This window comes from Cervus elaphus, chromosome 28 (genome assembly GCF_910594005.1).
Source record: "Cervus elaphus chromosome 28, mCerEla1.1, whole genome shotgun sequence".
NCBI classification, from domain to species: Eukaryota; Metazoa; Chordata; class Mammalia; order Artiodactyla; family Cervidae; genus Cervus; species Cervus elaphus.
The window spans coordinates 42,550,001-42,573,321 of NC_057842.1; the positions used below are offsets into that span (position 1 = coordinate 42,550,001).

The window sequence follows — 23,321 nt, forward strand, 5'->3', positions numbered from 1 at the left end:
TGATGCTGAAGAAGCTGAAGTTGAAGAGTTCTATGAAGGCATTTAGGATCTTCTAGGACTAACACCAAAAAAAGATGTCCTTTTCATCACTGGGGACTGGAATGCAAAAGTAGGAAGTCAAGAGATACCTGGAGTAGCAGCTAAGTTTGGCACTGGAGTACAAAATGAAGCAGGACAAAAGTTAACAGTTTTGCCAAGAGAATGCACTGGTCATAGCAAACACCTTCTCCCAACAACACAAGAGACGACTCTACACATGGACATCACCAGATGGTCAATACCGAAATCAGATTGACTATATTCTTTGCAGCTGAAAATGGAGACGTTCTATACAGTCAGCAAAAATAAGACCAGGAGCTGACTGTGGCTCAGATCATGACCTCCATATTGCAAAATTCAGACTTACACTGAAGACAGTAGGGAAAAATACTAGGCCATTCAGGTATGATTTAAATCAAATCCCTTATGATTATATAGTGGAAGTGGCAAATAGATTCAAGGGATTAGATCTAATTGAGTGCCTGAAAAACTATGGATGGAGGGTCATAACATTGTACAGGAGGCAGTGATCCAAAACTTCCCAAGAAAAAGAAATTCAAAAAGACAAAATGGTTGTCTGAGGAGGCCTTACAAATATCTAAGAAGAGAAGTGAAAGGCAAAGGAGAAAAGGAGAGATACACCCATCTGAATGCAGAATTCCAAAGAATAGCAAAGAGATAGAGCCTTCCTAACTGAACAATGCAAAGAAAGAGAGGAAAACAATAGGATGGGAAAGACTAGATATTTTTTCAAGAAAATTGAAATTTACCAAGGGAATATTTTATGCAAAGATGTGTACATAAAGGGCAGAAAAGGTATGGACTTAACAGAAGCAGAAGATATTAAGAAGCAGTGGCAAGAATACACAGAAGAACTGTACAAGAAAGATCTTAGTGACCTGGATAACCACAATGGTGTGATCACAACTGTGAGCTAATACCTAGAGCCAGACATCCTGGAGTGCAAAGTCAAGTGGACCTTAGGGGAAGCATCACTACAAACAAACCTAATAGAGGTGATGGAATAGTTCCAGTTGAACTATTTCAAGTCCCAAAAGATAATGCTGTTAAAGTGCTTCACTCAATATGCCAGCAAATTTGGAAAACTCAGCAGTGGCCACAGGACTGGAAAAGGTCAGTTTTCATTCCAATCGCAAAGAAGGACAATGCCAAAGAATGTTCAAACTACCACACTGTTGCACTCATTTCACATGCTAAAAATGTCATGCTCAAAATCCTCCAAGCTAGACTTCAACAGTATGTGAACTGAGAACTTCCATATATATAAGCTGGATTTAGAAAAGGCAGAGGAACCAAAGATCAAATTGCAAACATCCACTGGATCATAGAAAAAGCAAGAGAATTCCAGAAGAACATGTAATTCTGATTCATTGACTATGCTAAAGCCTTTGACTGTGTAGATCACAACAAACTGTGGAAAATTCTAAAGATGGGAATACCGGACCACTTGACCTGCCTCCTGAGAAATCTGTGTGCGGGTCAAGAAGCAACAGTTAGAACCGGCCATGAAATTACGGACTGTTTCCAAATTGGCAAAAGAGTACGTCAAGGCTGAAGATTGTCACCCTGCTTATTGACTTAAATGCAGAGTTCAGTTCAGTTCAGTTCAGTTACTCAGTCATGTCTGACTCTTAAAATACCGGGCTGGATGTAGCACAAGCTGGAATCAAGATTGCCGGGGGAAATATCAATAACCTCAGATGCATATGACACCATCCTTATGGCAGAAAGCAAAAAGGAACTAAAGAGCCTCTTGATGAAGGTGAAAGAGGAGAGTGAAAAAGCTGACTTAAAACTCAGCATTCTCGGGGTTTCGTACGTAGCAGAGCAGCTCCCTCGCTGCGATCTATTGAAAGTCAGCCCTGGACACAAGGGTTTGTCGCTCCGGCCGCCCGCTGGCAGGCCGGGGCGTTGTGGTGGTCCGTGCCACCCTCGCTCTTTTCCCTCCGCGGGCTCTGCCACTCCCCGGGGCGGTCGAGGGGCCGCCGTCCTCCACGGAGCCGGGGTGGGGGGTGGGAGCGGGTCGAGGAGAGGGAGGAGAAGAGGGGGGCGCCCCTGACGGCGCCTCCCGGCCTCGGGGTGCTGCGCCCTCCTCCGCTTCCCCGCCGCGGGCCCTCGCCCCGCGGGCTGGGACGGGGGACGGGGGGAGAGGCGTGGCGCGGACGAGAGTCCGGGGGCGCCGCAGGGCGGCCCCGCTCGTCCCCTTTCCCGGGGGGGGGGGGGGGCTAGCGGGGCCGGGGGGCTGGTGGCGCGCGCCTGTCGCGGCTGTCACCTCCGTGCGCGCACGTGTCCCTTCCCTCTGGTCCTGGCGGCAGGGAGAGGGAAGATGACGGCACGTGGGTGCTCGCGGGGCCCTTGCGCTCTTTCCTTCCCACTAAAAAAAAAAAAAAGGAAAAAAAAAAAAACACCAAAAACTCAGCATTCAAAAAATGAAGATCATGGCATCCAGTCCCATCACTTCATGGCAAACAGATGGGAAAACAGTGGAAACAGTAACAGACTATTTTCTTGGGTTCCAAAATCACTGTAGATGGTAACTGCAGCCATGAAATGAAAAGATCCTTGCTCCTTGGGAGAAAAGCTATGACCAACCTAGACAGCATATTAAAAAGCAGAGACATTACTTTACCGACAAAGGTCCATATAATCAAAGCTATGGTTTTTCCAGTAGTCATGTATAGATGTGAGAGTTGGACCATAAAGAAAGCTGAGTGCCAAAGAATTGATGCTTTCAAACTGTTGTGTTGGGAAATACTCTTGGGAGAGTCTCTTGGACTGCAAGGAGAACAAACCAGTCAATCCTAAAGGAAATCAACCCTGGATATTCATTGGAAGGACTGATGTTGAAGCTAAAGCTCCAATACGTTGACCACCTGATATGAAGAGCTGACTCATTGAAAAAGACCCTGATGCTGGGAAAGATTGAAGGCAGGAGGAGAAGGGGACAACAGAGGACGAGATGGTTGGATGGCATCATCAACTCAATGGACATGAGTTTGAGCCTGCTCTGGGAGATGGTGAAGGACAGGGAAGCCTGGGATGCTGCAGTCCATGGGGTTGCAAAGAGTTGGACACGACTGAGTGATGAACAACAACACTTGTGTCCAATTCATTGCCACCCCGTGGACTGCAACCCTCCAGGCTCCACTATCCATGGGATTTCCTGGATACTGGAATACTGGAGTGGGTGCCATTTCCTTCTCCAGGGAATCTTCCCAACCCAGGGACCAAACCTGAGTCTCCCACATTGTGGACAGATTCTTTACCATCTAAGCCACCAGGGAAGCCCCACAATGGATATTATTTAACAATTTAATAGAATGAATTATTGGCACATGCTTCAACATGGATGAATCTTAAACACGGGCTAAGTAAAAGTTATCAGAGATCATACTTCATATGATTCCACTTATTGAAATGCCAAAAATAGTCAAATCTGTGTAAAGACAAAAAATGGATTAGTGGGAGGGCGTCATGGCGGTGGGGTACGACTATGGGAGCTCCCAGGATAAATGTGGAGTGACTACTAATGGGTAAAGGGTATCTTTTGGAGGTGACAAAAATGTTCCAGGATTAACTGTAGTGATGGTTGCACTGATTTTACTAAAAACCATTTACTTATACACTTTAAGTGGCTTATGAATTACAATCCATATTATTTTCAGTATTAAAAAAGCCAAATGACAATAAGGGGAAATAGTTCCCATACTTATAAACAAATGTTGAATATCTTTTATTATTTAAATATTTAAATAATTCTGATATTTCAATAGGAAAAAAACAAATACAATACAGGAAATAGGCAAAGGGCATGAGCAGGTAATTTAGAAAGAAATGTTTAATAATTATTTTTTAAACTACTGTAATCCAGTTGTGGGACTTCCCAGGTTACACTAGTGGTAAAGAACCCTCCTGCCAATGGAGGAGACATAAGAGGTGTGGGTTCAATCCCAGGGTTGGGAAGATCCCCTGGAGAGGGCATGGCAACCCACTCCAGGCAGTATTCTTGCCTGGAGAATCCCATGGACAGAGGAGCCTGGTGGGCTACAGTCCATTGGTTGGCAAAGAGTCAGATATGACTGAAGCAATTTAGCGATCAAATTATTATTCAAAGAAATGCAATCTGCATAAAAAATAAAGCAGCATTTTCTTGGCAGTTTTAACAAATTTATCCAATATCTAGGATTGTGGGGAGCATTTGCAACATGCTTTCATGCCCTTTCAGTAGAAGTATGTAGGGTACAATTTTCCTGGAAAATTATAGGGCACATATATATCCAAAAGATTTTTTAAAATGTCTATTGTCTGTCCAAAGACCCCCAACTTCTAGTAATTTATTCTAAGGAGAGATACGGAGAAATTTTTCTGTTCAAGATGTTTATAATCAGAAAAAAGCAAAAAAAACAAAAAGTTCAGGGAAGAGGTTTTTTAAATATGTGAATTTGAAAAATTAATGCATGATTTTTGGCTAAAATATAGTAATTCTTCTGTTTATGGTAGCAATACTATATGCATCATTTAATACCAAATGCATCTTTTAAATACATTTCATGTGATAACTTCCCACTTGGAGGTAAGGAAGAGAAGATGTTTTCCCCGCAAATGAAAATATCTTCATTCTTTTTTTAAATTGAGGTATGCTGTGCTGTGCTTAGTCACTCAGTCATGTCTGACTCTGTGATCCCATGGACTGTAGCCCGCCAGGCTCCTCTGTCCATGGGGATTCCCTAGGCAAGAATACTGGAGTGGGCTGCCATGCCCTGCTCCAGGTGATCTTCCCAACCCAGGGATCGAACCCAGGTCTCCCGAATTGCAGGCAGATTCTTTACCATCTGAGCCACCAGGGAAGCCCAAATTGAGATATAACTGACATATAACATTATCTTAGTTTCAGATATACAACATAAAACTAAAATCAAGAAACAATGAGGGGACAATACTACAGATAGTACAGAAATATAAAGGCCTATAAGGGAATTCTATGAATAATTATAGGCCAGTTATGGTAGGCAGAATAATGGTTCCTTTCTCCCCAAATAAGTCTTTGGGCTTCCCCTGTGGCTCAGCTGGTAAAGAATCCGCTTGCAATGCGGGAAACCTGGGTTTGATCCCTGAGCTGGGAAGATCCCTTGGAGAAGGGAAAGGCTACGCACTCCAGTATTCTGGCCTGGAGAATTCCATGGACTGTATAGTCCACGGGGTCCAAAGATTCAGACATGACTAAGCGACTTTCACTATCACTATCTCTATACAGCATAATGATTTGATATTTGTTGAAATGATCAGCACAATAAGTCTAGTTAACATTTGTCACCATACAGAAAGTGTTACAGAATTTTTTCTCTTATAATGAAAAATTTTAAGATGTGTTCTCTTAGCAACTTTCAAATAGGTAATATAGTACTATCAACTATAACCACCATGCTGTACACTATATCTCCATGACCTATTTATTTTATAATTGAAAGTGTATACTTTTTGATGTCCTTCAACCATTTTGCTCACCTCCCATCCTCCACCCCCCACCTCTGGCAGCCACCAATCTTCAATGTGTATCTATAAATTTGTGTTTTTTTAAAAAAAAATCTTCATTCTGATTCTTAAAGTCATACGCACTCATTGTTTTAAAATAACCAGAAAGTACAAAATACAAAAATAATACAAAATAATTTGCATTATAAAAATTATAAAATGCAAAAATGTACAGTACAATACAAAATAATACAAAAGTCATAATGTATTTCTTAGATGGGTAGCATTATGATAAACTCTAAGGATACACATGGAAAGGGGTCAGATGAATCCCTTTCCTCATGCTATATCTAATATATTGGGGGGAAATAAGTATTTAAAGGACAGTCTGTGTTTTGATCTGGGAGGTACAAAGTATTGAGTTGGCCAAAAATTTCATTTGTTCATATTTTTTCTGTAAGATATTATGGAATACCTGAATGAACTTTTTGACAAAATCCCAATACTGTAAGAAGAACTCATGGCAGAAGGGCAGGACCTAACCTAGTGAGGAAGGCCATGTGTCTGTAATTATTTCTAAACTGAAACTATAATGTTGAGTAAGAATCAGACCCTCAGGTCTGGGAGAGAGAAGGGCGCTGGGACAGTGTTCTAGGATGAGGAAAGAGTCTGTGTTAAGCTCCAGAGGACAGAAAGAGCATAGTGAGTTCTAGGTACTGAATGCAGGATTAGAAGATGGAGGAGTTTTTAGGGAGCTGGAGTAGGAAGGGTGGAATAGTGCCAGAACTTTAGGAATAAGCAGGGGTTGAATCAAGAAAGATCTTATAAGCCTCACTAAAGAGCTTACACCACATCATGAGGGAGCGGGCAGCCAGTGAAAGGTTTTAAGCCTAAGAGTGAAAATGGTACTACTTCCCTTTAAGAAAGATCACTTAGGCTGCAGGGCACAGGAAAAAATGAGAAGCAGATTGTAGTAGATCAGGTGGTGGCCTGACCCAGGGTAGTGACTGTGGGAATGGACAGAAGTGAGTGAATTAATCTAGGAGGACAGGGAGAGAGAAAAGTCAAAAGCAATACCCAGATTTTTAGTTTGATGTGATTGGTGGCCACATAAATAATAAGGCGGGTGGTGTAATCAGATTAGGGAGAAGCTCCTCACTTAAAATATACTGCTGCCAAGATCATCTGTGATCTCCTGACCTAAGCCAGTGGTGACTAATACATCTTCATCAAATTCACCTAGAAGCAACATTTCTCATCATTTCTTTCTTCTTGCTCCTTTCTTCCTTTGTCTTCTGGGCCCTCACACTATTATAGCTCATTCTGCTTCTACACTCCACAGCTCTAACCACTAGAGTTAGAGGATCCCAGAGCTCACTCCTTGAGGACTCTTCTCTATCTGCCCTCATTTCTTGAGAGACTTCTCCAACCCAATAGCTCTAAATGCTTTCTAAATGCTGGCAATTCTTAAATTCATATTACTATTCCAGACCTTTCCCTGAATTTCACACTTGTATAATCAACTGCTAATCAACTGCTACTAAATATATCCAATTGGATGTCTGATAGTCAGTTCAGATTTAAAACTTCTGACCTAGGACCTCCCTGGTGGCTGACTCCACACTTCCAATGTAGGGGGCCCGAGTTTGATCCCTGGTCAGGGAACTGGAGTTTTGCCAAGAGAACGCACTGGTCATAGCAAACACCCTCCTCCAACAACACAAGACTCTACACATGGACATCACCAGATGGCCAACACCGAAATCAGGTTGATTATATTCTTTGCAGCTGAAGATGGAGAAGCTCTATTTAGTCAGCAAAAACAAGACCGGGAGCAGACTGTGGCTCAGATCATGAACTACTTATTGCCAAATTCAGACTTAAATTGAAGAAAGTGGGGAAAACCACTAAACCATTTGACCTAAATCAAATCCCTTATGACTATACAGTGAAAGTGAGAAATAGATTTAAGGGACTAGATCTGATAGAGTGCCTGATGAACTATGGACGGAGGTTCATGACATTGTACAGGAGACAGGGAGCAAGACCATCCCCAAGAAAAAGAAATGCAAAAAAGCAAAATGGCTGTCTGAGGAGGCCTTACAAATAGCTGTGAAAAGGAGAAAAGTGAAAAGCAAAGGAGAAAAGGAAAGATATACCCATTTGAATGCGGAGTTCCAAAGAAAAGCAAGGAGAGATAAGAAAGTCTTCTTCAATGAGAATTAGAAAGAGAAAGACTAGAGATATCTTCAAGAAAATTAGAGATACCAAAGGAACATTTCATTCAAAGATGGGTTCAATAAAGGACAGAAATGGTATGGACCTGTCAGAAGCAGAAGATATTAAGAAGAGGTGGCAAGAACACAGAAGAACCATTCAAAAAAGATCTTCACGACCCAGATAATCACGATGGTGTGATCACTCACCTAGAGCCAGACATCCTGGAATGTGAAGTCATGTGGGCCTGAGGAAGCATCACTACAGCATCACTAGTGGAGGTGATGGAATTCCAGTTGAGCTATTTCAAATCCTAAAAGATGATGCTGTGAAACTGCTGTAGTCAATATGTCAGCAAATTTGGAAAACTCAACAGTGGCCACAGGACTGGAAATGGTCAGTTTTCATTCCAATCCCAAAGAAAGGAAATACCAAAGAGTGCTCAAACTACCGCACAATTGCACTCAGCTCACACACTAGTAAAGTAATGCTCAAAATTCTCCAAACCAGGCTTCAGCAATACATGACTCGTGAACTACCAGATGTTCAAACTGGTTTTAGAAAAGGCAGAGGAACCAGAGATCAAATTGCCAATATCCTCTGGATCATCGAAAAAGCAAGAGAGTTCCAGAAAAACATCTATTTCTGCTTTACTGACTATGCCAAAGCCTTTGACTGTGTGGATCACAATAAACTGTGGAAAATTCTGAAAGAGATGGGCATACCAGACCACCTGACCTGCCTCTTGAGAAACCTGTGTGCAGGTCAGGAAGCAACAGTTAGAACTGAACATGGAACAACAGACTGCTTCCAAATAGGAAAAGGAGTATGTCAAGGCTGTATATTGTCACCCTGCTTATTTAACTTATATGCAGAGTACATCATGAGAAACACTGGTCTGGATGAAGCACAAGCTAGAATCAAGATGCCGGGAGAAATATCAATAACCTCAGATATGCAGATGACACCACCCTTATGGCAGAAAGTGAAGATGAACTAAAGAGCCTCTTGATGAAAGTGAAAGAGGAGAGTGAAAAAGTTGGCTTAAAGCTCAACATTCAGAAAACTAAGATTATGGCATCTGGTCCCATCACTTCATGGCAAATAGATGGGGAAACAGTGGAAACAGTGGCTGACTTTATTTTGGGGGGTTCCAAAATCACTGCAGATGGTGATTGCAGCCATGAAATTAAAAGATGCTTACTCCTTGGAAGGAAAATTGTGACCAACCTAGAAAGCATATTAAAAAGCAGACACATTACTTTGTCAACAAAGGTCCATCTAGTCAAGGCTATGGTTTTTCCAGTGGTCATGTATGGATGTGAGAGTTGGACTATAAAGAAAGCTGAGCACTGAAAAATTGATGCTTTTGAACTGTGGTGTTGGAGAAGACTCTTGAGAGTCCCTTGGACTGCAAGGAGATCCAACCAGTCCATCCTAAAGGAGATCAGTCCTGGGTGTTCATTGGAAGGACTGATGCTGAAGCTGAAACTCCAATACTTTGGCCACCTGATTTGAAGAGCTGACTCATTTGAAAAGACCCTGATGCTGGGAAAGATTGAGGGCAGAAGGAGAAGGAGGTGACAGAGGATGAGATGGTTGGATGGCATCACCTACTCAATGGACATGAGTTTGGGTAGGCTCCAGGAGTTGGTGATGGACAGGGAGGGCTGGTGTGCTGAAGTTCATGGGGTCACAAAGAGTTGGACACGACTGGGTGACTGAACTGAACTGACCAGGGAACTAGATCCTACATGCCACAACTAAGAGTAGAATGCAAGAACTAAAGATCCTACATGCTGCAAGGAAGACTGAAGATCCCACGTGCCACAACTAAGACCCAGCACAGTCAAATAAATAAATAAAAGTATTTTCAAAAATTTCTGGTCCACCATCACCACCACCTTGCCCCAAATACACTCCTCCCACAGATTTCCCCTCTCAGTAAATGCCACATCCGTCCTTCCAGCTGCCCTTTTTCTCACATCGCACAACCAATCAGCATACACAGCAGGCTTTTTCTTCTTCAAAATACATTCAGAATTTACTACTTTTTACAACCTGGGAGATACTTTCCTCAAGAGAAAGGGCAGAAGTTCCAACAGGCCTGGTTGAAACTCACCAAGATTGTTAAGCTGGCATTGACACCCTGGTACTTCTGCCTACAGTTCATTGGCCAGAACAAGTTACATGGAGAAGCTCAATACCAATGAACTGAGTATTCTCACATAAACTAGGGCATTAACAAGGGAAAGGAGGAAAGGATGAATTGTGAACAAATAATACAATCTACCATAGATTACAATACACCATCAAGACCTTGTCTATCTTACCATCTCTTGTCTCAGACTCTGTTTCATAGTCTTCTACATAGTATGTTAGTCTCTTAGTGCTTCCATAACAAAGTACTGCAAACTAGGTATTTCACAATGACAGATATTTATTACAGTTCTAGAGGCTAGAAATCTAATATCAAGGTGTTGGCAGAGCTTCACTCCATTCAAAGCCTCTAAGTGTGGATCCATCCTTGCCTCTTCCAGCTTTTGGTAACACCAGGCATCACTTGGCTTGTAGCTAATGCTAACATCTGCTTCCATCTTTACATGGCTGCCTTCTTCCCTCTGCCTGAAGACATCATGCAGTGTTAGACCTCAAAGGGCATGACCATTTGAGGACCAAAGGGCAGATTCTAGTGGGTTGAATTGTTTCCCCAAAAAATAGAATATTGAGGAGCTAAACTTCAATACCTATAAGTGTGACCTTATTTGGAAATAGGATCTTTTCAGAAGTAATTAAGTTAAGATGAGGCCACAGTGAATTAGAATGGGCCCTAATCCAATATAGCTAGCATCCTTTTAAGAGATTTATGAATGCAGGGAGAAAATGGCTCACAACAGAGGCAGAGATTGTAGTGATGCAACTACAAGCCAAGGAACACTAAAAATTGCCAGCAATTTACCAGAAGCTAGGAAGAACAAAGAAATATTCTGCTCATGAGCACATGACTTTTTCAAAATATTTGAAATATTCAAATGCCAATGCATTAAAAGACTTATTTTTTAAATTTAGACAGTTGTGGATCGACTTAAATATCTGAACCTAAAAAGAGCAGCTGTTATAACCAAACTTCAGAGTACAGAGGAAGATATTAATGACACAATGGAAAATGTAAGTTATTTTTAACTGTTTGAAAGTCTACCCTTTCCCTCTATGTTGTGCCCTTAATTTGTATCCTTTCAAGCTTTCAAAGGGTCTCAGAATACCTTTTATAAAAATAGATTTGATTTTTCAGAAGCTATAATATTGGCACAATATCCTTGTAAACACTAAACAAAAGTTTTGAAACAAAGAAAGACAATAAATCAGAACAATTTAATAAGTATAATAAGAAATAAAGAAACCCAAGTTTAGTTTTAAAAAATTGCAACACCAAAGACATACAGCCCTCAATTCTTTATTCATTCATTCCCTCCATCATTCAACCAGTTTTTAAAACAACTACTAATAAGTGACGTATTGTGGATGTAACGGTCATCAATTATAATTGCCAGGTGCTAAAAGGGCCACCAGGACTTTTTAGCTTGAGGATTTAATCTATTCTGGGAAGTTTAGATTCACCTTTTTAAAAAAATAGGAACTAAACAACTAATGCCAGAATCGTAAGTGGATATTATAATTCAAATAAAATGATCTTTAAGGATAGAGGTTATTTTGTTTTCCTGTACTGTGTAATCCCTAGATTTTAATGAGTGAACATAGCTGGGAATAGGTAACACGAATTGATACTGAAGAGGAGGAAAGGTGGGCCTGATGCACACAGAGACCCTGTACTGAGCCTCTTCTTCTAGGTCATCATTGAAGGAAATTTTTAAAGTATTCAGAAAACCTGGAGGTTTTTCCAGCCTGCAGTCCCCGGGGTCTCGGCATTAGGGAAAGGACGATGGCATCGAGGAGGGTCCAAGCCAGGATAGGGCAGCTCTGGGCACCGCTGCAGCTGCGAGCATGGTGGGCGGCGGGCCTCTGTGGCTGGTTCTCAAGTTCTCGCGGGAAAAGAATGAGAATGAGCCTGAGAGGCCCTGGGAGAGGGAACCCCACGAGAGGAGGGCGCTAGCGAGGGAGAGGGCTAGTGGAGGGTAGCTTCACAAGGAGAAGCCAAATGGGCTTCATCTTTCTCCTGTTTTGGTTCAGCCTCTCCCAAAGGTAAGCATCCAGTCTCTTGGCCGAGGTCTTCTGAAGAGGCAGTGGCTGAGTAAGGGAAGTGGGGTGCAGCCCTGCCCACTAGAACCTCCTCTTAAAGACTCTCAGCCAACCCTGTCTTCTGCTGTCCATTCCTCCCCTTCAGAGGTGCCTGCTGGCAGGTCCTGAGCCTTTCTGGAACTGTGCAGTGACTTGACTTGCTTCTTCTTGTCCTCAACCCATCCTCCATCACCCTCCCTGCCACCACTGAGCTTTCACTTTCCTCTGACCTCCGTTACCACTAGTCCATCTGCTTTTTAGCTTACAGAAGTATGTAGCTGCAACTGCCCAGCTGTCAGTCAGCGCTTCTGGTCTCTCCCCTGTTTCTCTGTCCATTTCTTATGAAATGAACTCTGCTGTGATTTTCGCAAGGTTTTAGGAAATCAGCAAACCCAAATGCGTGTGTTCAGTCTGCCTTGTTTATCCAGAGGCAGTCCTGATCGTTTTTAAGGTGTGATATCAAATTCATTTGAAAGCTCATCTTCTCATTGCCCCAATAGATATGTGGCCCAGAGACTTGAGAGGGGAGCGTGGTCGGCTATCCAAACAGTTTCCCCAAGTTTGGACAGGAGATAGGGATGGTGAGGAAAAAGCAGCTGCTTCCTGACTGAACTGTGTACCAAGGAAAAGGCTACCCACTCCAGTATTCTGGTCTGGAGAATTCCAAGGACTGTATAATCCATGGGGTCGCAAAGAGTCAGACACAACAGAGCGGCTTTCACTTTCACTTTCCATCCCTAGCTCATTGTCCGTTGATTCATGGAGAAGGGTGGTAGCCCAGTGTACCCCACGGACAAGGTTCTCAGTCTCCTGCAGCTCGCCTAAGCATTGACAGTTTTCTTCAGGTTTAGCTTCTTGCAGCCTACAACTGGGGACATCCATGCAGGATCCCCACAACCGGGGGGATCCCCTCGGATCTTTGCTCTCTGCTCTCTTTGCCTCTTTGCTCTCTGATGCTGCCACAGTAGTACTTAACTTCTTTGGAGGTGATGAATGGAAGATTACTGAGGGAGATTTTATATTTAAGAAAAATGAAAGAGCTAAGTCAGTACAAATCTGCCTATGGCATCTTACTCTTTTAAAACTTAGGTAAATTAACTAAAGTAACTATTTTCAAACCTTTTCAATAAGAATTTTTCAGACTTTCCTGAAATAGATAATAGAAAACCCTTTCTCCTTTATGCTCATTCTACCCTACAAGAGAAAATACTTGGTAAAATTTAAACAAGGTATTAAAACAGAAATGAAAACTATTTGTCTAAGTAAATGTTGGACAAGTGCAAATGGCTGCAATTAAGAAAAAAAAAAATTTCCTGTCTTAATTATTTCTTAAATAGTAGAGCATGGTCAAATAACAAATGAAATAATAATGTGAATTTCAGCAAAACTTATGCCCACATGTTTAACGTTTGTTACTAACAGGATGAGCTGTTCCGTACTCTCGCATCTTGTAAACTTATTGCACCAAGATATAGATGGCAGAGAAGCAGATGGGGACGTACATGTCCTGTGACTTTAAAAGAAGGTAACATTTTTCAAGGATTGCCAGATTTTTCTGTGAGGTAGGTAAGATTTTCAGAATTTAATTTTAAAATTTGCCCATACTTCTTTTCAGTTGTTTATGATAATGACATATTTTTAGTTTTCTAGGTAAAATGTACTGTCTTTCATCAGAAGAAGCATTAAAAACATTTCTATTGAACCCACGTCCCTATCTTCTTCCACCTATGCCAGCACCACCATTTAAAGTATTCATATTTGGACCTCAGTCTTCAGGGAAAACAACACTTAGCAATCTGCTTGCAAAATATTTCAAAGGAAAGGTAACTACTTAGTTGATTTAATTTGCATTTCCCTTATGACTAATGAGGTTCAACATTTTTTATATGTTATTCATGTATTCTCTATTAGAAGTGTTGGTTCAAGCTTCTTGCTCATTCTTAACTTTTTTGCATCATTATTGGCAGAAGTTCCTTATGTTGTATACATACAAATTTTTTGTTATAGACATTATGAATATTTTCTACTATTCTGATTTGCCTTTTCACTTTGTAAATGAAAAATGTACCATAATCTATTCATTTAAAGTAAGTCATTAAGTCCTGCCTAACTAAAGAAAATGGGAATTAGCCTTCACCTTCTGAAGAAAAGAGTATTAAAGGATTTGTGGATATGTTTTAAAACCATCACAGTATGTGTCAGGCAAAGGAATTATAATTTAAAAATGTAAAGCATTTTTACAAATCAATATTTAAAAGCCCCAGTGGAAAAATACAGCAAACAGGCAATTCATGGAATAATTGATTCAAATAGCCGTTACACATGAGAAAAGGATTATCACCTTAATAATCAGTGAGAGGCCAAAAAACCCAGAGATACATTATGTCAACCTCACTGTTGAAAAATCACCCAATACTGATGTGTGGCTAGGATTAGGAAAGTACATTCTCATACATTGCTGGTTAGAGTTTAACCATTCTGGATAGCTATTCGACATATCTATAAAAGTCTAAAATCTATGCATATCCTTTGAACTATAGATTTTTCTTGAAGAAACTATCAAAGATATATACATAGCCATAGCCTAGTTTATAATAGCAAAATCATGTATATCTGAATATGTATTATTGGTACTTTAAATAAGTTGTAATATTTTTATCTAATATAATACTTACATCCATTAAAAATGATAGGGCATATATTCATGCATATTTAATGAATCTAGAAGAATGGTACTGATGAACCTATTTGCAGAGCAGGAATAGAGATGCAGACATAAAGACAAGACTGGACAAGGCAGGGACAGAGGGTGGGGCAAATTGAGAGAGTAGCAGTGAAACATATACATTACCATATATAAACTAGATAGCTAATGGGAAGTTCTGTATAACACAGGGAGCTCAATGTGGTTCTCTGTGACAATCTAGAGGGGCAGGATGGGGTTGGGGGTGGTAGGGAGTTTCAAGAGGGAGGGGACATATGTATACTTAATGGCTGATTCACATAGTTGTGTGGCAAAAGTCAATACAATATTGTATTAATAAAGTAATTATTCCCCAATTAAAAATAAAAATTTTTTAAACTAATGGATTAATTTAGCTGTGTGAATTGGATGGTATATCTCAATAAAGCCATATTTTTAAGTTAAAAAAACAGTGGTGTGAAAAAAAAGATGGTGTGGATGTATTTTTACTGGCATAAAATAAAATAATACAAGCATATTGAAGGAAAAGAAAAATGGAATCTAGAAGTATGAAAATATTATTTAAACTTAAAGGGCATGTATAGAAATCTAACATCCCAATATTCAGTATTAAGTATATTACCTACCAAAAGACTTATATTCAAAATATATGTAGAATTCTAACCTAGTTTTTTAAAAGTTGAACATATGCTTAAAAACATATGGGTAAATGAACTACCAATACACTCATTAAATTGTTAGTGATTAGGGATAGTTAAATTTACAATACAATGAGATTTCTCACCAACTAGGGTGGCTAAAATGTAAAAGATTCACAAAATCAAGTCCTAATGATGAGGTGGAATAACTGCAATTTTAATACTTTGCTGCTAGGAATATAAACTAGTTTCAACCACTCTGGAAACAGTTCAGTGGTTTAGTATAAAGTCAAACAAACATATGACCTAGTAATTCTACTCCTCGCTGTTTATCCAACAGAAATGAAAACATAGGTCCACCAATAGACTTTCTCACAAGTGTTCATTGCTTCTTTATTTATAATAGCCCAAACTAGAAACAACCCAAACGTCCATGATGAATGAATTAAAAAACAACATATTCATACAATTATACTGCTCAAAAATACAAAGGAATAGATTACTGAGACATATAGTTATATTGTTGAATCTCAAAAACATTATGCTAAGGGAGAAAAGCTTGGGGAAGATTATATACTGTTTGGTTCCATTTATATGAAATTCTAGAAAAGGCAAAACTTACCTGTATTTGATGGAAAACAAAGGGGTTACTAAGGGCCAGGCACTGACTATAAAGGATGATGAGGAGACTTTAGGGGGTGATAAAAATGTTCTATGTTTTTATTGTAGTGGTTTTTATGTATATATTTGTAAAAACTCATCAAACTCTGTACTTATAATGGGAGCTTTTTATTGTATGTAGACTATAAATAAAATGTTGATGTTTAAAATATATATGTAATTTGAATACATATTACATGATCATACATATATAAATATATATACTAGCTTTCTTTGAAAGCTAGCACTTAAAGATCAGTGAATTCTGAAAATAACATACTTCAAGCAGCATTAAGATTTTTGAGATACATAGGTATAGCTGTAGAAATAGATGTTGATGAACAATGTGCTTAGTTTTCAGAGTAACTTGTGCTTATATTGATTTTCTCAAATATTCTCTGCAGGTAATTGACTATGATAAAGTAATTCAACCACGTTTTGATAAAGCCCTTGAAATGTTAACCAGAAACACTATAGCTGAGGCCACTGAAGCAGCCATTAAAGTTGTCAAAGAACGGCTTCTCTTAGAACTACAAGCTAAAAAAGGTGAACTATTTTTTAAATGTGTGTTTTAACAGTAGTTAAGCCTGGCTACCTGCAGGCAAGGTCTTGGTTTGTTTGTCTTGATATCCCTGGCATCTTGCACACTGCAGCCTCAGAATAAGTGGTTGAAGAAATGAGTATACATAAACCCGAACATACACTGAGAAAAAGATTCCAACTCTGGACTTCTAAGGAAAGGAATCATAAAGAGCTTTCAAATTTCTATTTCTTTTCTTTTATGGATCTGCTTCCTGGGCAGAATTTACACCTTCGTTTACACCAGTGGCGATGACAACAACAATTTGTCTGACTCATGGAGTTTGTGGTGTTGCTGCTGCTGCTGTGGTTCTAGGCCTCTGTGTCAGCCTTGACTGTAATTCAGTGTTTTTATTTGGGGAATATTATTTTCAGATACAAAATGTTATAAATGGAAAAGTCCTCGATGAGGAGACAGAAGCACAAGAGGTTAACTGGCTTCCTGAAATTCATCCAGATGGTGGCATAGCTAAGACATGAACATCCTCTATTTGTCAGAATCTGCTATCAGGATTTCACTAACTTTTTACATACACTGGAAAGCTTCCCATCATTTCCTATGCTTAAAACTATTTAAAGATAAAGGAAATTACTTCTTCTTGCATGGCAATATTGAGCTTTTGCTAGGAAAGAACACAGGTTTTGCCTAATAAATCTGCCTCTCTTCTTTCTCATTAACCTATATTTAAGTAAGAAAGTCCAACCTGATGCCTGGGAGATTACAAAAAACAACCACAAAAAGACCAGCACTGAAATAACATGCCATCCAAATGATCATGGATCAGTGGTAAAGAATCCGCCAGGAATGCAGGAAACACAGCAGACAAAGGTTCAGTCCCTGCGTTTGGAAGATCCCCTGGGATAGGAAATGGCAACAAACTCCAGTATTCTTGTCTGAGTAATCCCATGGACAGAGGAAACTGGTGGGCTACAGTCCATAGGGTCACAAAGAGTCAGAAACAACTGAGCGATTGAGCACAGATAATAAAGAATGAATTTATCTGTTTATCGTATTATCTTCAGAATTAAGACCAAAATTAAAAAATACTCTTGGACAACCTGGAAATATTGACCCAAACTTCTAAGATGGCTTGTCATTCAATTTTGAATAATAAAAACCAATAATTGATTCAAAAATGAATTTTTGAATTCAAAATTGAATATTTTGAAATGAATTCAAAATTCATTAAAAATGAATAATTTTTAAATTAAAAATGAATTCATTCAAAAATGAATGATTCTTTCAACAAACACTTGAGCACCTTCTTGTGTTAGGTATTATTCTAAACATTGAGCTACAGAGGTGAACAAGACACTTGAAGCTCCTGTCCTTGAGGTAGTTACATGTTAATAGAGGGTGTGTATGCCCAGTCCTGTCTGACTCTTTGCAACCCCATGGATTGTAGCCTGACAGGCTCCCCTGTCCATGGAATTTTCCAGGCAAGAATACTGGAGTGGATTGCCATTTCTTCCTCCAGGGGATCTTCCCGACACAGGAATTGAATCCACATGTCCTGCATTGGCAGGTGGATTCTTAAACATTGAGGCACCTGAGAAGCCCTTAACCAGTACAGGGTAAAAATAAACCAAAACATATGTAACACAGTAATGGGGCAGGTGGTAATTGGGTTATGGACACTGGGGTGTCAGGATGATCAGGAAAGACCTCTCTGAAGAGGGAAGAACATTTAATTGAAACCTGGATGGAGAGAGGAAGTCAAGGCTCCTTAAAGATGAACAGTGATCTATAATGTTTTTCAGAGTCTATCGTGATTCCTTTCACATCAAATTGTGGCATGATATCACAGATTTTACAGCTTTCCACAAATTGTCTTTTCTCACCAGAATATAGAAATAGATGATATCTCTTATATGCTGCAAACCAAAATCTCTTTTCTTTTTCAAATTCAGTAATTATTCCAAATCTGACAATAAGGTTAGTGTTAGTCACTTAGTCGCGTCTGACTCTTTGTGACCCCATGCACTGTAGACCACCGAACTCCTCTGTCCGTGGGAGTCTCCAGGCAAGAATACTGGAGTGGGTTGCCATTCCCTTCTCCAGGAGACCTTCCCAACCCAGGTCTCCTGCATTGCAGGCAGATTTTTTACCATCTGAGTCACCAGGAAAGCCCCCAGACAATAAGGTTAACCCTTCTTAAAATTTAAAAAATTGGACTTTTTTTTTGCCAGGGATTTTACTCCAACATATTTTTTTAAGAAATTTTGTCAGTGGAGAATATTGAGGCTTTTTAACATAGAAAGTTATATAATATAATAATACAAAAGATGGCAGCTAACTTGGAGCAGCCTTCCAGCGTGCCAAGCCTTTTCTATGTTCCTTGTTGACACCCATCATCTCATTTGATGTTGCAACTGTGTTTTTAGTTGAATGATCCTCTTTTTGCCCAGTAAAAATTGAGACAGGAAGATCAAATGATTCAAACTGAGACAGGGAAAGCAAATGATTCGCAAAAGTCGCATTGACTCAGTTAGAACTCACATGCTCAAGGTTGTCTACCTGCCCCCCCAGCTACCCTTTGCTAACACAGTCAATTACTATCTTACAGCTCAGTCAATTTCAAAAGACCTTCAAGAAGAATCTGAAAGGAGGGAAAGGGAAATCCCAACGGATGGATATAGAAGTGCAGAAGAATTGCAGTTGTCACTTGAAGATGGTAAAGAAAATGTTGCTAATGTTACTAGCCAGATCTTTCCTAGTATAAACAAGATTAGCTGACAGAGTGTATTATTCTTTCACTGCAGTGTTCGCTTTTGAATCCCAAAGAGAAAGCTCTGTAGAAGACAGTGGAGAAGCCAAAATGAAGTCAGATGATAAAGATGGTAACAAAATGAGCTGCTAATGCCATGCTTGTGGATTTTATTTCCATTTATTTCATATGTTATCATGTTTATATTGAAGCTTAAACGTATTCTCCCCTCATCCTCAAATTGGAAACTTTAGGAGTAAAAGAGTTAAGTTTTCCTCTTACAGATTTAAACTGACCAACTGTAGAACAGAAATAAATCTACTAGAATGAAGAAGAAAACAGAACACAAGTCTAATACTGTTGGAATGCTCTCTAAAATTTTTTGTATCTTTCCAAACATGATACAATCATTATTGTACAATAATAAATTCTTTCTTAAAAGCTCTCTGCTTCCTTTAACGGATTGGAATCAGAGCATCATAAATCCAGAGTTGTAGCTGTGAAATGTTTATCATTTAGTGTTATTTACCACTCCAGTATTCTTGACTAGAGAATTTCATGGACAGAGGAGCCTAACAGGCTAATTGTCCATGGGGTCACAAAGAGTCAGACATGACTTCCTAACACTTTCACTTTACACTCTTCTAAGACTTTTCAATTTATATTTTACCATAATCAAGAGCATACAAAGTAAACTACTTTTATTTTTTATTTGTGTTACATTTAATTGTATAATTTCATTAGAAAATAATTTAACCATCATTTAAAATTATTGCATATATTGCTTCTTGGCCTTTTGGCTAAGATCAAGTGTAAAATTATTGCATCATTTCTTTACTTAGAGGTATTAGTTTTAACTAGTTCATTACATTTGAAAACTTATATTTTTGCTACTACAAAAAATTCAATGAATTTTTTTCCATTGAATTTTTTACATAAAGTTTTGCCTGAATGTTGACACAAATGGAGTTACTAGTTTAATGAGTAAGAAGAAATAGAGAGTCAAATTGCTTTGCATAAAGTTTCAATTTATGTTCCCATCAGGAATATGCAAACTACATGTCCTAGTTTCCTCAATATTTTCTCTTCTTAAATATTATTTTAATTTTTATTTGATTATTTCTGAAGTTTAGTGTTGTAATACTGTGTTAGCTATTTATATTTCTTCTTTTCTGAGGTGACCATTTTTGTCTTTTGCCCATTTTTCTAAATTGTTGTATCAATTATATGGTTTTAGTATAAATGTTCTGTATCAGTCACTTATTTTTCATATTTTTTTCCAAATTGAGTGGTTTGTCTTTTAAGTCGCCTTGCTGACTTTAAGGTAGCAGAGTTTTTCACATTTTCATAGTCAAATAATTACTTTCATTTGTTAATTTCTTCCATTTACTTTCCGGCTTAAAAGTCTTCCTCTCAACCAGAGATTTCATGTATACTTTTTTTAAAGTTGGCGCTGCCTTTTTGTATTTAGCTTTCAATTCCATCTACAGTTTATTGTGTTATATAATGTAGGGCTGATCTTTTTTATTTGGTTCCTCCTCCTGATTCAGACAGATGTGTCTTTGCCTTGTGTTTATTTCAAGCTGAGTAAGAATTGAACTGGGCACTGGCAGAAGCATATATGGCATCCTCATTTCCCAGCCTGCATATGCTCACACACACCCACACCCACACACTTCACAGAAGGACCTGGACATTAAAATTTTTGCCAAGTGGCATCTGGGAACCCCATCTCTGCTCCTGGAAAGTTCCCAGCATCGATACGTACACAGAGAAGCCCCCCCCCCCCATACTATCTGTTCCCTCTTTAGGGGAAGCCGTCCAATGTAGAAACATCATCAGTACCTCTACTCACTGCCAGAGGATTGCCAGCACTGCCGGTGTGCCATGGTAAAAGACAACCTCTCTCCCCCATGTGTCTGAGATAAGCACAGCTTTTACCTTTTGGAGCCAGGGAGTCTGTTAGTGACATCAGGAAGGGAAAATTTTATTTTTTTTTCCAATTTACAGCCACTGGCATCGTATGAAACTGAAATTACTCCTGGTTTTGTTATCTGATTTTCTACTGCTGATAAATAGGTCTACCTATTTGATTATTATGGTTGTTGTTTTAATTTTTTAAGAAATTAGGAGCATTGAGTCCTGGGTCCTTGGGCCCATACCACAATCTTCCTTAGGAATCACCTACAGTTTAAGTACTGTTCTTTATGTGTTTAATAGAGTTTTATTTTCAGGTGAAAAAGAAATAAATGAAATGTTTACACTTCAAAGAAGTCAGCAAGACTCTAGTCGAGATCGAAAGAAGGATTCCAAAAAAGGTAAATTATTACTAGGGTGATTTGGTTTTCTTAGACTGTGGTAAAAATCACAAATAGTTCCTTCAGAATTTTGAAGGATAACCATGTACTTTTTTATTTAAAAATCTTATTAATATTCACTTACTCTATCTTAAGTGAAAGTCACTCAGTCATGTCCAACTCTTTCCCCACCCCTGCCCCATGGACTGACTATACAGTCCATGGAATTCTCTAGGCCAGGATACTGGAGTGGGTAGCCCTTCCCTTCTCCAGGGGATCTTCCCAACCCAGGGGTCAAACCCAGGTCTCCCGCATTGCAGGCAGATTCTTTACCAGCTGAGCCACAAGGGAAGCCCAAGAATACTGGAGTGGGTAGCCTATCCTTTCTCCAGGGGATCTTCCCAACCCAGGAATAAAACTGGGGTCTTCTGCTTGCGGGTGGATTCTTTACCAACTGAGCTATCAGAGAAACCTTTACTCTGTCTTAAAGACTACTATAATATGAACAGTTGGACATGCAGGAACACAGATAGAAGAATATGTGATATACTGTTTTCATGAACAAGAATATTGGAAAGATAGGATATCTGTCTTTCTGTTCTGTCATTCCTGGCAAGTGGCTGCCATTATAATTCACAAGATGGCTGCTAGTATGCCAGTTATTACATCAGTGGGCAAGAAGAGGGAAAAGGCAAGAGACAAAAAAATAGCACTCCATCCAGCTGAGTTCAGTCAGTTCAGTTCAGTTCAGTCGCTTGGTCATGTCCGACTCTTTGTGATCCCATGAACTGCAGCACGCCAGGCCTCCTTGTCTATCACCAACTCCCGGAGTCCACCCAAACCCATGTCCATTGAGTCAGTGATGCCATCCAACCGTCTCATCCTCTGTCGTCCCCATCTCTTCCTGCCCCCAATCCCTCCCAGCATCAGGGTCTTTTCAAATGAGTCAGCTCTTCGTATCAGGTGGCCAGAATATTGGAGTTTGAGCTTCAACATCCATCCTTCCAATGAACACCCAAGACTAATCTCCTTTAGGATTGACTGGTTGGATCTCATTGCAGTCCAAGGGACTCTCAAGAGTCTTCGCCAACACCACAGTTCAAAAGCATCAATTCTTCGGCGCTCAGCTTTCTTTATAGTCCAACTCTCACATCCATACATGACCACTGGAAAAACCATAGCCTTGACTAGTTGGACCTTTGTTGACAAAGTAATGTCTCTGCTTTTAATATGCTGTCTAGGTTGGTCACAACTTTCCTTCCAAGGAGTAAGTGTCTTTTAATTTCATGGCTGCAGTCATCATCTGCAGTGATTTTGGAGCCCCGAAAAATAAAGTCAGCCACTGTTTCCACTGTTTCCCCATCTATTTCCCATGAAGTGATGGGATCAGATGCCATGATCCTAGTTTTCTGAATGTTGAGCTTTAAGCCAACTTTTTCACTCTCCTCTTTCACTTTCATCAAGAGGCTCTTTAGTTCTTCTTCACTTTCTGCCATAAGGGTGGTGTCATCTGCATATCTGAGGTTATTGATATTTCTCCTGGCAATCTTGATTCCAGCTTGTGCTTCTTTCAGCCCAGCGTTTCTCATGATGTACTCTGCATATGCATATAAGTTAAATAAGCAGGGTGACAGTATATAGCCTTGGCGGACTCCTTTTCCTATTTGGAACCAGTCTGTTGTTCCATGTCCAGTTCTAACTGTTGCTTCCTGACCTGCATACAGGTTTCTCAAGAGGCAGGTCAGGTGGT

At 39.6% G+C, this 23,321-nt stretch overlaps 1 protein-coding gene across 1 annotated transcript in view; it reads left to right on the plus strand.

Moving 5' to 3' along the window:
* Window positions 1-23,321, plus strand: part of AK9 (adenylate kinase 9) — a 112,650-nt gene that overhangs the window by 29,518 nt on the left and 59,811 nt on the right. The window contains exons 10-13 of the mRNA XM_043890150.1: window positions 10,823-10,917; window positions 13,408-13,547; window positions 13,628-13,808; window positions 16,392-16,533. Of these exons, the coding sequence (XP_043746085.1) occupies window positions 10,823-10,917; window positions 13,408-13,547; window positions 13,628-13,808; window positions 16,392-16,533 (558 nt within the window). The remainder of the gene's footprint in view (window positions 1-10,822; window positions 10,918-13,407; window positions 13,548-13,627; window positions 13,809-16,391; window positions 16,534-23,321) is intronic.